At 43.7% G+C, this 16,399-nt stretch overlaps 1 protein-coding gene and 1 long non-coding RNA gene across 2 annotated transcripts; both read left to right on the forward strand.

The window, feature by feature from the left end:
* Positions 1-56: 56 nt before the first annotated feature.
* LOC311128017 lies at positions 57-2,680 on the forward strand. The gene is made up of 4 exons (XR_014613170.1): positions 57-410; positions 755-934; positions 1,075-2,383; positions 2,478-2,680. It is a non-coding gene; the product is annotated as an uncharacterized lncRNA (long non-coding RNA).
* A 622-nt stretch (positions 2,681-3,302) lies between these two features.
* On the forward strand, positions 3,303-13,771 carry LOC311133576 (mini-chromosome maintenance complex-binding protein-like; the record flags this gene model as incomplete). Its single annotated transcript, XM_084167084.1, has 11 exons — positions 3,303-3,329; positions 3,708-3,749; positions 7,180-7,277; positions 7,372-7,502; positions 7,680-7,809; positions 10,468-10,582; positions 11,811-11,961; positions 12,425-12,558; positions 13,107-13,271; positions 13,513-13,601; positions 13,726-13,771. Coding segments are annotated over 11 exons (1,128 nt in total), but the record flags the coding sequence as incomplete, so codon positions are not given.
* Positions 13,772-16,399: the final 2,628 nt, after the last annotated feature.

Consider the following 16,399-nt stretch of genomic DNA (forward strand, 5'->3'; position numbering starts at 1 on the left):
ATAAATATGAGGAAGATTCAGTGCTGCCATCTACTGCTGTGGCTGAGGTACTGTAATTTAAAAATAAAAGGCTTACACAATGATTGACATTACTCTCTAGTCGACAGTCAACATTAGTAACAGAATACTTATTTAAAATGCAGTAATATTAAATATATTCTCGAAAATATCCCCAAAAGAGACTACGGCGTGAAGTTCTAATATGTAGTGACGCAGTTTTCCTGCCACTGTGAACCACTGAGGTATAACCCAGGCCGGGAGAGCGAGTCGAGTGATAAAGATAATGAGGAATAACTATTGATATTTTCTGTACTTTGTTTAATCGGCCCTCCAAAGGATTTACTGGTAAACAATGCCTAAATCTCACGAGTGGATAAACAACCCCTTGAGCGTTGTCGAATGGATGTTTGGTAAGTAAACACATGAGGTGGTGCTAACGAAACAATGTTGGTTCGGGAACTTAGCTAGTCAGCTAGCCACCTCAATAGCAGCTAGCTAACAAGTGCAAGCCACAGTTAGCTAGCTAGGCGTTTGAAAACAGCTGATTTCTAGGTAAAAATATCAATAAGGCTTATCAGAGTAAACAAGCGGATCAGACTCGAATGAGTTACTATGAGCTTGCTTACGTGGAACTGCTTTAGTTGTGTTTTGCTTTGTTTTCCAAATGGCTAATTTTCCCTCAACATCGGACACTCTCTAGCGGTTGGAGGACTAAATCACCTCGAGTAACAGTTTTCTTTTCTTATCTACCAAGGTGCATGGTGTACCTCGGCAGACCCTGGCGGACATGTTGAGCGGCCAGGTGACCCATGGTTGTCACAGTGGACCACCCACATTGTTTAAATTCTCTGGTGCAGTACTGTATCTACCGCGCCAGCCATGGGTTCCCCTTTACCAGACAGAGGCTGATGAAATAGGCCAACAAAATACGCAGGTATTTGGTGTTCTATGTGTTTTTGTATGTAGAATGCTACCTGCAAGGCTGGACAATGTGTGTGATTTGGATGTGTAAGGTGATGCCAAAACAAGCATTTTCATCCTGGATGGACAATTACATATTCTCTTCTATTGTAGGTTTCGGCACCCAGGGGAAACAATCCCACCACTGGGGAAGAGGTGGTGGGAAATGTTCAGGAGGAGGCACAAGAACCTGAGCATGAGGAGGCTGGACACCCTGGACAGGGGGAGAGCTGAGTGTGCCACACGTCCGATGATGGACACCTTCTTCACTTCTTATGAGAAGCACTTGGAGGAGAGTGGGTTGAGGGAGAAACCCAGACAAATCTATAACTGCAATGAGTCTGGGTGCCAAGGAGCACATCACAGTGCTGGCCTGCTTCAACGCAGCTGGGGAGGATGTCCCCCCATTTATCATCTACCCCAAGTGTTTCCCCGGTGGCCACTACACACTGGGAGCCCCCCCCCCCCCCCCCAAGCCTTGTATGGACGGTCAAACAGTGGCTACATTGATGGGGACCTGTTCAGGAAGTGGTTTCAGCACTTCATTAAGCATGCAGTGAAGGAGCGCCCTTTCTTTCTCCTCTTCGGTGGAAGGGTTTAAGAAGTGTGGCCTCTTCCCTTTTGACCCTTCAGCCATTGAAGGGTCCCGTTTAATGTTGTCTCGGACCCTACCGGGTCCCACCACCGCCTCTCCTGGAACCAGCAGCACTGTGCCGTCCATCAGCACCTCCTCCCCAGTGACCACAAGAGGACCCCGCAGCCCCTGCTCCAGTCCAAGCCCCTGCTCCAGTCCCAGCCCTAGAAGAGCACCCCCTAATAGAGGGGGGGCTGATAGCGAAGGACCTGGGGCACATCCTTACTGTCCTTAAGTATCGGCTAGATCGATACAGAAGACTCCCTGTGGTTGCCACATGCCTCACCGGGGAGGAATACACGCGCCAGTGGCAGGAGAGGGGTGAGAAGGAGAGGGCCGAGGCAGAGGAGAAAGAGCGTTGGGCAGCCCTCAGAACACAGAGGGCACAGGAGAGGGCTGCCATGGATGTGACCATTGACGCCATCGCCTCTGCTGGACCCCCTGCTGGAACCACTCCTGACAGCTGCATCACCACTGCCAGTGCCTCCCAGTGTGCAACACCTGTAGGAGCCGTCGGAGTCCTCAGCTGCAGAAGAAGGCTACGTGCCTACTCTCCCGGCCACACCATCGTCGGCCCCTCAACCCCACCATTATAAACACCAGCTCCTCCAAGCCATCGTCAGCGGTTTTGTCCACCACCACCACGATGCACACCACCCCCCCTGTCTGTCACCACCAACACGGCGTCCTCTGGACCAACTGCCTCCTCCGTCTCCCATGGTCACACCACCATAGCAGCCTCGTCTGGTGTCCCTGCCCCTTGCAATTTGAATACAGCCACCTCCACAGGTAAACACGTTAAATTACCAAAAAAATGACTTATCTTTTTTATAAAACACCAATGTAATTTTTTTTATAATAATCTCTCTTTACATATCTACAGTCCATAGCACCAGCCCTCAAGTCATCTCCACCTCCTCCAAAACCTCTGCAGCTTCCTCCAGAGGTATTGATGTAGAAAAGGGTTTTGATGAAACATGCTCAGTCTAACACTACTTTTTCTCAAACTGCAACACAGAAAAGGAAGAGAAAAGCTCCACCGGTCACGTCTGTGTTCATATGAAATTATTTATTTGTACAAAAAAATATCTAAAATATAATATATATATTTATTGAATCCATCTTGTGTATTTCTTCCTTTACTTTCCAAGTGCATCTCTGCAACACAAACTCCAAGAGTGTTTTCATTGTTTATGTCAATGCACATTACTGAAATTAAAGTTTTATTTGATGTAAATTATTAATACTCATATTTTAGTATTCAACTGTTATCTACTTTATCAAAACATAAGATTAATCTGTAAAACAAATGATGAGACATTATTTGTTTACAACACTGAATATTTTGGTGAAGAACCATTTTTTAAGAGTCCACAGGAGGGCGCACCGGGCTACGCAATGAAAAGTTGATAGGCAAGTCATAATTTTTTGCCGGAAGGCTAGCCAACTAGCCAGCCTTCTAGTAAACACTTCGGGTACGTGGTTAGTGTCTCTTTGAACAAAATTAAACGGATATATATTGTAATTGAACAAAATAGTAAGGTGGCCAATAACTGGGGGCCGTATGCCGATAATACGGGACGTATTTTTATGCTAAACCGCTTATCAAAAAGCTGATAGTAGTATTTCCACTGAAATGTCGAACTTGCTCATTTCTAACCCGTTAGCTAACATTTTTACGACACCAATAATCACATAATATTGATGGCTTGATCACAAGATAACACTGTTGAAGGTAATATATTTCTTAAACGCTGTTGAATATGCCGATAATATGGGGTTCCACTACACTAAGACCTCTCACTCTTCCATTCCAATGGTACAGTAGCAGCTGCGGAATGCACTATATTACGTCAGTGTTGTCTGTGTAGACATTTGCCTGCATGGGCATCTGCTGAGGAGACTGACAGAAATTATGTTTAAAATAAATATATTTCACCTAGCCCTGTGAAAACAATCCATTTTAGTTCTTGTTTTGTAGATGGTACATAGTCAATGTACTTGTTGGAAGTGCATAGTCAATCTACTGTCATTGTTGGTCCATGGGAAAAAGCTATTCCAATCTTGTTCGCTATTCCTCCAGTCATTTGGTGTCTGTCTTGACAATTCTCAGGTGTTGAGATGTGGGAAGTACGAAGACGTCACAGAATGCGGGGTAAGTTCGTCTCTAAAATGTTCTAAGCTCAGCAGCAACCATAGTTTCAAAGATGTGTATCTAATATATTAGGCCTTTCCATGGAAGTCAGGGCACATCATTTTGACACGGAGTAAGTGTAACCGACGTCAGTGTGCTGCTAACAGTTCCTCCACTGTCCCTGTCCCCATACTGGGCTCCAACCAGTAATCATCTGCTTCGCAACACAAGTGACCACCCTCCTTGACAACATGCAAATGAGATGAGCTATACAAAAGGTACCAATTGAATAGCTCCACACCGCAACATTTCAAGCTAGCTGTGGAGTGCGCTTACAGCACATTCTTAACTCCGTTACACTCACCCCTTATAAACTCGCTACACAGCGCGCTACTCCGGCCGTTGAGCTGAGGCCAACTGCCGATCCAGGTCTAACGGCACCAGTGTAACCGACATCAGTGTGCTGCTAATAGTTTAGCTTCCTCCACTGTCCCTGTCCCCATACCGGACTTGAACCAGTGATCCTCTGTTTCGCAACACACGTGACCACCCTCCTTGGCAACATGCAAACGGATTGAGATATACAAAAGGTACCAATTTAATAGCGCCATTGGCGTCATTTCAAGCTAGCTGTGGAGTGAGCTTGCATCACGTTCTTAACTCCATTACTTGGGCAAGCAAGTGAACGAAATGATAGTGTTTTAAGATTTACATTCACATGACTGATCTTGATTACCTGTGTTCATCTTCAGATGGATTTGAACTCCAGAAACACTGTGACTGCAGAGAGACATACCTTCTATTGTGTCCCTATTCCAGGAGAGAGCCCTTGGGCTAAAGAGATATAATTTCCATCTGCTGTGGTATATATTCAACAAAGCACTTTTATTTGTCTGTTTGTCAAAAGATAAAGGACTTATCCTCCTGACTTTTGGTCAAAAATGGGCTTTGAGTCTGTGAATATGATTATTACATTTACATTATGCAGTATGCCCTGTGATATATTGTCCATATTCTTTATTTGTTGCATTTGAATGAGTGCACAGTGGTCTAATGCACTGCATCGCACTAGAGATCCTGGTTCGAATCCAGGCTCTGTCGTAGCCGGCTGCGACCGGGAGACCCATGGGGCGGCGCACAATTGGCCCAGTGTTGTCCAGGGTAGGGGAGGGAATGGCCGGCAGGGATGTTGCTCAGTTGGTAGAGCATGGTGTTTGCAACGCCAGGGTTGTCAGAAGCAGAGAGAACCACACACAGGTGGATACACAATCCTTAAACATGCATCCAAGTAAAGGATTAGTCCTGTGTCATGTTCATTAGGGCACAGCGTAGCAAAACCTTTAAAGGGTAGGTAGCATAAATGTAACCACATGTAACATATGGATTTGCATTAGTATACACATCAAAAGTCCCAATGCAAAGTTACACCTCACTTTTTTATTACATAAAACCGATCAGAATGCCGACATCAGCTCGGAAAATGATTTTTTCGGTATGTGATGTAATATGGAGGACCTGGCCAGCCTATTCCCTATAATGTAAACTCCAACATAAATAACTTCAAATGTATAACTTCAAATAAAACCAAATCTTTTGCAACTTACAAGCAAATACTTTATGAATTTGTTACAAATCAACTTGCAAGGTTGCTAGCCAACTATCCTGCTAACGTTAGCCCTGCCAGTCAGGCTAATGTAACGTTAGTAGGCTGGTAGGGATAATGTTAGCAGGCTAGTAGAGTTAACGTTAGCAGGCTAATTGGCTAGCAACCTTGCAAGTTGAGTTGTACGTAGTTGCCATCAACACCTATCTTACAGCTACATTCAAGTAAACCAACGTTTTTGAAATGCATAACGCCATCTAACCAAATATCAAAGAATGTTAGCTATATACATTTATCTTAGCCAGCCAGCTAACGTTAGCTATACCAACTAACGTTAGCTATTTGCCTAGACAACCAGCACGGCTATGGTTGGCATGCTAGAGCCCAACTACTGGAGACCAGTTAGAACACAACTAACACAACTAAAACATAACCACAGATCAAATGAGCAGAGACTTACAGATTGAAGGCTGGGGCCCATCCGATGGCTATAGCGAGTAATCCAAAATGGATAGATGTCAGTCAGCTAGCGCACTAGCACTAAGCCAAGGTGGAAAAAGTTACAAAAAACTGGGCTAGCCTACTTGAACATGCAAAAAAAAAAAAGACCACATCCTTCACTGGCTTCATCAATAAGTGCATCGACGACATCGTCCCCACAGTACAGGCAACATCTGCACTGAGCTAAAGGCTAGAACTGCCACTTTCAAGGAACAGGACACTAATCCAGACGCTTAGAAGAAATCCTGCTATGCTCTCCGACGAACCATCAAACAGTCAAAGTGTCAATACAGGACTAAGATTGAATCCTACTACACCGGCTCTGACGCTCGTCGGATGTGGCAGGGCTTGCAAACTATAACAGATTACAAAGGGAAACCCAGCCGCGAGCTTCCCAGTGACGCGAGCCTACCAGACGAGCTAAATGCCTTCTATGCTTGCAACGAGGCACTCCATATGATGTTGAGAAAATAGTGCATTGTGGGTAGTTCCGAAGATATCCGGAAATAAGTTAATAAATATGTAAAAACATAATTATGTTTGTAGTTATAGGTAACCAGATTGTGACTACAACTAAGTTACTAAGTCTTTGACCACACTGTGCTGATACTTTGGTGAGTAAAAATGTATGCTTCCTACCCTTTAAAAACAATATGCGGCCTCACAAGTGGCACAGCGGTCTAAGGCACTGCATCGCAGTGTTGCGGCATCACTACAACCTGGGGTTCGATCCCAGGCTGTCTCACAACCGGCCATGACCGGGAGTCCCATAGGGCGGCGCACAATTGGCCCAGTGTCGTCCGGGTTAGGGTAGGGTTTGGCCGGGGGGCTTTACTTTGCTCACCGCGCTCTAGCGACTCATTGTGGCGGGCCGGGCACCTGCAAGCTGACTTCGGTCGTTAGTTGAAAGGTGTTTCCTCCAACACATTGGTGCAGCTGGATTCCGGGTTAAGCGAGCGGTTGTTAAGATGCAGCACGGCGGGTCATGTTTCGGAGGACACAAGACTCGACCTTCGCCTCTCCTGAGCCCGTTGGGGAGTTGCAGCGATGAGATAAGATCGCAATTGGATATCACGAAATTGGGGAGAAAAAGGGGGTAAAAAATAAATAATCTATAAACATATGCAATGGAAAAGGAAAATGTCGGTTTCTTATTGGACAAGTTCAGATAGTACCTCCCCGTTTTGGACTGTTTTCTTTCGTATCAGGCTTAGTGAACACGACCCTTGCTTGTAGAAGACTGTTTTAACAGTATTACCAACCGTTACCAACTGTATCAGAGGACTGGCCTATTTCTGTGTCAGAATATTAAAGTGATTCCAAAGATCCCACTTTGGCACTCACCAGGTCTATGAGGACTTGGACTGCTTCAAATTGAACGACACCCTGGAGGTCTATGGGATTATCTCCGTCAACCCAGTCCTGAGTTTGCTGGGTGAAGAAAAGTAAGGCGCTTGAGTTTGTTTTAAATAAGGTTAATTTCATTTTAGGTGTGTGTGAGTGTGTCCGAATTGCTCACATCATTGTGTATCCACACAGAGACCCCACAGAGAGAATGGCGACTCCAGAGGAACAGAGAGCCCACGACCCCCCTGCTTCACTAGTGCCCCGTCTCCTGCAACACAAAAACCCTCTACTGCCCTCTACTCCCACGGAGGACCAAAGCGCCTGTAAGACTAGTACACATCACAATATACATGTACTTGTATTCACTGAGGGCAGTGCAAGTTTCCCACTGACATCAATTAATGATTTACACCAAAGTCTGAGTTGTGCACACTTATCTCAACTCTGAATTTGGCCCTGGGTGTATGCTTTCTGAAACAAATTGTGTCTCACCTTTTCAGTTGTATCCTCTTTTCTGGTTGAGATGGCATCTGTAAAGGCAGAGCTGCTTGCTTACCTCACTCATGTTCTTCTGGGAGACGGACTGGCTGCTGAGTACCTCATACTGCACCTCATCTCTAATGTGTATGTGTGCACTCCATACACAGACGGATGGTTTCCAAAACCCAGATTAAGCCTAGTCCTGAACTAAAACCTTCAATGGAGGCAATCCATTGAGAATTATTTTTTATCCAATAATAGGCTTGATCTGGGTCCTGGAAACCGGGACAGAAATAAATTATGTATATTATGTTCTTACTATATTTACAATGCATTCGGAAAGTATTCAGACCACTTAACTTTTCCCACATTTTGTTACATTACAGCCTTATTCTAAAATTGATTAAATAAAAATGTTCCTCATCAATCTACACACAATACCCCATAATGATAAAGCGAAAACAGATTTTTTGAAATGTTTGCAAATGTAAATTCAGAACAGAAATACCTTATTAATATACACCTACTCATTCAAGGGTTTTTCTTTATTTTTACTATTTTTTACATTGTAGAATAATAGTGAAGACCTCAAAACTATGAAATAACACACAAAAAGTGTTAAACAAATCAAAATATATTTTATATTGGAGATTCTTCAAATAGCCACCCTTTGCCTTGATGACAGCTTTGCACACTCTTGGCATTCTCTCAACCTGCTTCATGAGGTAGTCACCTGGAATGCATTTTAATTAACAGGTGTGCCTTCTTAAAAGTTAATTTGTGGAATTTCTTTCCTCCTTAATGCGTTTGAGCCAATCAGTTGTGTTGTGACAAGGTAGGGGGGGTATACAGAAGATAGCCCTATTTGGTAAAAGACCAAGTCCATATTATGGCAAGAACAGCTCAAATAAGCAAAGAGAAACGACAGTCCATCATTACTTTAAGACATGAAGGTCAGTCAATACGGAACATTTCATGAACTATGGAAGTTTCTTCAAGTGCAGTCGCAAAAACCATCAAGCGCTATGATGAAACTGGCTCTCATGAAGACCTCTGCAGGAAAGGAAGACCCAGAGTTACCTCTGCTGCAGAGGATAAGTTCATTAGAGTTACCAGCCTCAGAAATTGCAGCCCAAATAAATGATCACAGAGTTCAAGTAACAGACACATCTCAACATCAACTCTTCAGAGGGGACTGTGTGAATCAGGCCTTTATGTTCGAATTGCTGCAAAGAAACCACTACTAAAGGACACCGATAAGAAAAAGAGACCTGCTTGGGCCAAGAAACACGAGCAATGGACAATTTGAGATTTTTGGTTCCAACTGCCGTGTCTTTGTGAGATGCGGTGTGGGTGAACGGATGATCTCTGCATGTGTAGTTCCCACCGTGAAGGATGGAGGACGCGGTGTTATGGTGTGGGAGTGCTTTGCTGGTGACACTGTCAGTGATTTATTTAGAATTCAAGGCACACTTAACCATCATGGCTACCACAGCATTCTGCAGCGATACGCCATCCCATCTGGTTTGCGCTTAGTGTGACTATCATTTGTTTTTCAACAGGCCAATGACCCAACACACCTCCAGGCTGTGTAAGGGCTATTTGACCAAGAAGGAGAGTGATGGAGTGCTGCATCAGATGACCTGGCCTCCACACTCCCCTGACCTCAACCCAATTGAGATGGTTTGGGATGAGTCGGACCGCAGAGTGAAGGAAAAGCAGCCAACAAGTGCTCAGCATATGTGGGAACTCCTTCAAGACTGTTGGAAAAGCATTCCAGGTGAAGCTGGTTGAGAGAATGCCAAGAGTGTGCAAAGCTGTCATCAAGGCAAAGGGTGGCTATTTGAAGAATCTCAAATCTAAAATATATTTTGATTTATTTAACACTTTTTTTTGGTTACTACATGATTCCATACGTGTTATTTCATAGTTTTGATGTCTTCACTATTATTCTACAATGTAGAAAATAGTAAAAATAAAGAAAAACCCTTGAATAAGTAGGTGTGTCCAAACTTTGACTGTAAGTATTCAGACCCTTTGCTAGTTGCATCCTGTTTCCATTGATAATCCTTGAGGTGTTTCTACAACTTGATTGGAGTCCACCTATGGTAAATTAATTTGATTGGACATGATTTGGAAAGGCACACATGTCAGCAAAAACCAATCCATGAGGTCGAAGGAATTGTCCGTAGAGCTCCAAGACAGGATTGTATCGAGGCATAGATCTGGGGAAGCGTACCAAAATATGTGTGCAGCATTGAAGGTCCCAAAGAACGTTGTGGCCTCCATCATTCTTAAATGGAAGAAGTTTGGAACCACCAAGGGAGGTGACCAAGAACCCGATGGTCACTCTGACAGAGCTCCATGGTTCCTCTGTGGAGATGGGATAACCTTTTCAGAACGAAAACCATCTTTGCAGCACTCCACCAATCAGACCTTTATGGTAGAGTGGCCAGACGGAAACCACTCCTCAGTAAAAGGCACATCACAACCCGCTTGGAGTTTGCCAAAAGGCACTTAAAGTACTCTGACCATGAGAAACAAGATTCTCTGGTCTGATGAAACCAAGATTGAACTCTTTGGCCTGAACGCAAAGCATCACGTATGGGGGAAACCTGGCACCATCCCTACGGTGAAGCATGGTGGTGGCATCATCATGCTGTCGGGATGTTTTTTAGTGGCAGAGACTGGGAGACAGGGCATTTCGAGGGAAATATGAACAGAGCAAAGTACAGAGAGATCCTTGATGAAAAGCTGCTCCAGAGCACTCAGGACCACAGACTGGGGCTAAGGTTCAACTTCCAACAGGACAATGACAGATGTCCTGCCTCTGGGTAAATTCACCCTGAACCGGAGTGTCTGTCCGCTCAACTCCTCATACACAGAGCGACTCTATCAGATCATCCAACAGATGGTGCCTTGTGTGAGTTAATATATTCTATCATGCTCCATATCAAATCAAAACTGAGTTGACTTATTTGAGATTTGAATTGAGGGGTAACAGCATATTTGGGTGCCACTTTAGTAATTGAGATGAAAATTCAATAGAACACTAATATGCAACTCTGGCCTGCAGGACAGTTTCTTCATTGTCATGACAAAATTAATTTTGCCCTCCACTTAAGGTCAGTATTAGATTTGTTTGTGACAATACTGAAATAATGCATACTTTGAAGATATCTATACTGAACAAAAATATAAACGCAACATGCAACAATTTCAAAGATTCAAAGTTAGTTAATATAAGGAAATCAGTCAATTGAAATGGATTAATTATGCCCTAATCTATGGATTTCACATGACTGGGCAGGGGTGTAGCGATGGGTGGGCGTGGGAGGGGAGCCAGGCCCAGCCAATCAGAATGAGTTTTCCCCACAAAAGGGCTTTTTTACTAACAGAAATACTCCTCAGCACCCCCCTCAGACGATCCCACAGGTGAAGAAGCCGTATGTGGAGGTCCTGGGCTGGCGTGGTTACACGTGGTCTGTGGTTTTGAGGCCGGTTGGATGTACTGCTAAATTCTCTAAAATGACGTTGGAGGCAGCTTATGGTAGAGAAATTAACATAAAATCTCTGGCAACAGCTCTGGTGGACATTTCCGCAGTTAGCATGCCAATTGCACACTCCCTCAACTTGATACATCTGTGGCATTGTGTTGTGTGACAAAACTGCACATTTTAAAGTGGCCTTTTATTGTCTCCAGCAGAAGGTGCACCTGTGTAATGATCATGCTGTTTAATCAGCTTATTGAAATGCTCACTAACAGGGATGTAAACATATTTTTTTCAAAACCCTCTAGAGAAATAAGCTTTTTGTGCGTATGGAACATTTCTGGGATTTTTTATTTCAGCACATGAAACATGGGACCAACACTTTACATGTTGCATTTATATTTTTGTTCAGTGTAGGATAGAGATTAGGGAACCATTGGGCTTGAGAGTAACATTGGGTGTTCCAAATCTGAGTGGAGAGGCTTTGGAGTTTGACAGTTTAATTGAATACATATCCCATAGGGAAATTAGGTTGGAAACATGCATACATGGAATGAATATAATGTATCGCACAACATACATCACAAGACTTGATCGTACAGACAGTATATCAAAGTATGTTAAAGTAACTGTGGTTACTGTTTTTCTTCTCTCCGGTAGTCTTACCGTCTCAGTATGAACAGCCTGCATCTGGTGCCGAAGAAGGACTACGTGGCCAACCGGCTGGTGAGTGGAGCCTTGCAGCTGGCCAGGAACACCTCCCTCTTCCTGGATGAGACGCAGCTGGAGCAGGGTCATCTAAACACCTCAGGGAACTACAGGACACATTGGGGAGCAACTAGGGCCAGAGTTTGACCCTGAGCCACTAGGCCCAGAGACGAGGCCCTGCCCAGAAACAACCTCTAGCCCCAGACACTTGTGTAGATCTGAGAGGATTTGATAGGTGTACACAATGGGGTCATTGCTCCACCTTGCTCTCTGATAGGCTTGGTGGAATTTTAGACATTGCTTATACCTGTCTTATTCGCTCATATCTCCAAGTGGGGGTAGGGACAATGGGTGGTTTCTGGGCGGGCTGAAAGATGTACATTACTGTACTGCAGTGACTGGGAACTAGTTTAAGATACCCACAGAAGTACCTTCAGCTTTTTGTAAAACAGCCATGGTATATTCATTAATTTGGTGTACCAATTGCGGTAGTGCAATGTCATTTAATCCATTGAATAGCCATGCGTTGTGGTAATATGTTAATAGAAATCTGTGTCCTGCTGTAGGTGTGCGGAACATCACAGCTCTGGGGAACCTGATCTCCTGGCAGAAGGTTGATTATGACTTCAACTACCACCAGATGGAATTCCCCTGCAATATTAACGTGCTCGTCACGTCAGAAGGCCGATCGCTGCTGCCGGTGAGGACAGACAAAGAGGTCAAGATTCACACCAGAGGGTGTAGGAGGGGTAGCCCCTGGGTGTGTGTGTCTGCCCGCCCTTGCAGGGGTTAGGTTTCAGCCAGGCTCTCAGGAGGCTGACACTTGTCAAACGCCGTGGGGTTGTTTCCAACCAGCGTCATCAATCTGCCCATTGGTCACCACAGCCCCTAGCAGCGCCATGGTATGGCTTTAGAGCTTGGCTGCACTGTTGCAAATGGCCTAAGGAATGCACTTTGTTATTTGTGTGTGTTGGTCTAATGGAGTTGACATGGCTGCAGCTGTGCCACAGGGACAATCCTGGCCAGAGGTGTCGGGATAGGGCCGTCTTATCAGGCCACACCAACATTTGTATTACACAGTTAAACTCGGTATCATAGTTTCCACCAGGTGAGCCAGTGCTTACCAGAGAGGTTTGAAATCAAGCCACTCAAAAAGACAACTTCTTGCAAGTACCTCAACATATTTGCCACTCATGTGCTGTGTATTTCTAATGCAATCTCTCCTACCATCCTCCTCCCCTCCCACAGTCGGACTGCCAGGTGCCCCTACAGCCCCAGGTGACCCCACCCAACATGGAGGAGTACCTCACTACCATCCACATGGCACAGCTGACATCACAATTAAACAAGTTCCGGGTATACCTGAGTGTGCCGCAAACCCTCGACTACAGCATCTCTGATGAGGTCACCAAGATAAAGGCTGCTTTGGATTGTCTGCTTTCCAAACCTGGCCATTGTTATGAACCTAGATGCCGTGCTGAAAGCAATATTGAATAGTTAAAACAAACACCTTGATTGAGCTTAAATCGTGGTAAGGTATCGGGTTTCAAAACCTGTAATGGTTAGTGTCCACGCCCTCTATTTTCTAAAGAAACTGTACATGTGCCTATTTTTGTTGATTCTTATTCAGTTGCCTTGTTATTGTGTTCCACAGGCAGTTGAGGATTACTTTGTTGACATGCGCAAATATGACCCCCAGTGCGTCACCGCAGAGGACCTGCATAGGATAGTTGTTGTCGCAAGGTGTGTAAAAGTTATGTGAAATGTATTGAGCCATATTTGTCCAGACGTTTGAATTCCGCATAACATCTGTTCTCAAGTTAAGCAGTCATTTTGTGTAGCTAACTGGCATAACGTTTGTCCCAAGGTTCCTCTCCTTAAGTTTGGGACAGGCCACCCTTATGGATGGATGAGAGCCAAGCACATAGACATGCTTCGCAGGAGCAGGACTGAACAACATAATAGTCTCAATAGCAACAAGCCTTAAACACCAACACCTGCCCGGTATGGGAATAAAAAGATTGTGGAACAAATATTTTTCATTTTGATACCAGAAGAGCTAGTTCTTGAAAAGTTCAACTTAATAAAAGGTATGTAACAAAATAGTTAGTTCTCTTTGTAAAGCACTGGGATTTTCTCATTTTTTGCATCTGTGTTGGGAGATCAGGATAAGCTTTTTATTAATTGTCATATTTGCAATTTCTTGATACAATACAAATCCTGGCAAAAAAAGTAGCAGGACTAATTGTACTGTGGGATGTTCCTCAGTGCTTTGTAGATATAGTTTGCTGCCTTAACCTGCATTGAAATACTGTTTACATGTGGGATTCCCGTCCTGGGAAGTTTGAACTAATACAAAATAATTTGCAAAGCTTATGATTACTTTTCTTCCCTTACTCGAGACCAAATTTTCTAGTTTTTATAACATGTTGTGGATCTGGTATTCAAAGTATATGTAAATAGTGCATTTTGAGATCAGCATTTATATAATACATTTGTCCTCCTTGTATGCCTGATAAAGTTCTTAGGAGTCAGTACATTGATCATGATTTGATGAATGTTCTTCCCAAAATGTCAAGAAATTAATTTATTGCTTATGGGATAAGTTTGTGAATGAGAATTGAAAGGTTTTCTGCACTCGTTTTGTACTCTTATTAAAATATGGTCAGCTTGACATTTACTTTTGGCATCTGGGCTACTATTTTATTAAAGGCCCAGTGCAGTCAAGTGATTTTTTTTTCTCCTGATTTATTTATATATTTCAGTGTGTTTATATATATATATTAATACAACGGGTGGGTCTAATCCTGAATGCTGATTGGTTAAAACCGCATTCCAGCCGGTGTCTATTCCACAAGTTACCACCAGCTAAATCTATGACGTTAAAATGCCTATTTACTCAGTTCCATCTGACTGCGCAATCCATTGTCTTATCAACCCAGTCAGGCGCTTTACAAACTCCACTATAAAAAGCATCTAGGTATTATCTCACGTTTCTTTTAGACTAACATTTAGTTTTCAACAGTGGAGATTTGTATAAACCTTGCTGTCTGTCTCTGACATTTGCAACATTGTTTCAATATTCAAATTCGATATCCTGCTGTCCCTGTGTTGTTGGCTAGCTCCTCTGAACAACAGTGTCCTGACGAGTGAGCACATTATCTATGCCAGGCGAAATCACGCCTCATTAGCTCATTATTAACGAGAAATCTACTTGGCTATTATTCTGGCTGAACTTTTTGACGTGACTAAGGTAGCCGTAGTTGGCTAGCTAGCAAGCAGGGGATAAGAACGTTGCCAGCCAGCATGGCAATGGAACATTTAGAACGAACGACAAGGTCACGTCTATAGATACAGAACAAAAATACTGAACGACTGGGTCGTGTCTCTAGCAACCCTAGATTTGTGTCGGGACTATATCTTGTGGAAGGATGAAATGGTATGAATAAATTAAAACGGTTTGCCTGCCCTCCCAGGGCCTAACAACATCTGTGCCAATATATCCAACAAACACCGGCTTCGAGGGCATTATCACTTTTATACAACGGGTTACCAACATATTCAAATAATGATTTGACATATTTTCATTAAAACGTTATTTTGATTAATTTATTATAATATATATATATATATATATATATATATATATATATATATATATATATACACACACACACACACACACACACACTGAAGAAAAATATTAACGCAACATGTAAAGTTGCTTTCATGAGCTGAAATAAAAGTTCCCAGAAATGTTCCATACACACAAAGCTTCTCTCAAATTTTGTGCACAAATTTGTTTACATCCCTGTTATTGAGCATTTCTCCTTTGCCAAGATAATCCATCCACTTCACAGGTGTGGCATATCAAGAAGCTGATTAAACAGTATGATCATTACACAGGTACAGCTTGTGCTGGGGACAATAGAAGGCCACTAAAATGTCCAGTTTTGTGTCACAATGCCGCAGATGTCTCAAGTTGAGGGAGCATTCAATTAGCATGCTGACTGCAAGAATGTCTACCAGCTAATTTAATTTCTCTACCATATGCCACCTCCAACGTCATTTTAGAGAATTTGGCAGTACGTCCAACCAGCCTCACAACCACAGACCACATGTAACCATGCCAGCCCAGGACCTCCACATCCGGCTTCTTCACCTGCCGGATCATCTGACACCAGCCACCTGGACAGCTGATGAAACTGTGGGTTTGCACAACCGAATAATTTCTGCACAAACCGTCAGAAACCATCTCAGGGAAGCTCATCTGCATGCTCGTCGTCCTCACCAGGGTCTTGACCTGACTGCAGTTCGGCGTCGTAACCGACTTCAGTGGGCAAGTGCTCACCTTCGATGGCCACTGGCACGCTGGAGAAGCAGGTGGCAGACAGTGTGTATGGCATCGTGTGGGCAAGCGGTTTGCTGATGTCAACATTGTGAACAGAGTGCCCCTTTTATGGTATGGGCAGGCATAAGCTACAGACAATGATCACAATTGCATTTTTTCGATGGTAATTTGAACGCAAAGACATACCGAG

The sequence above is a fragment of the Coregonus lavaretus genome, assembly GCF_964263955.1.
Source record: "Coregonus lavaretus genome assembly, chromosome: 1".
Classification (NCBI taxonomy): Eukaryota; Metazoa; Chordata; class Actinopteri; order Salmoniformes; family Salmonidae; genus Coregonus; species Coregonus lavaretus.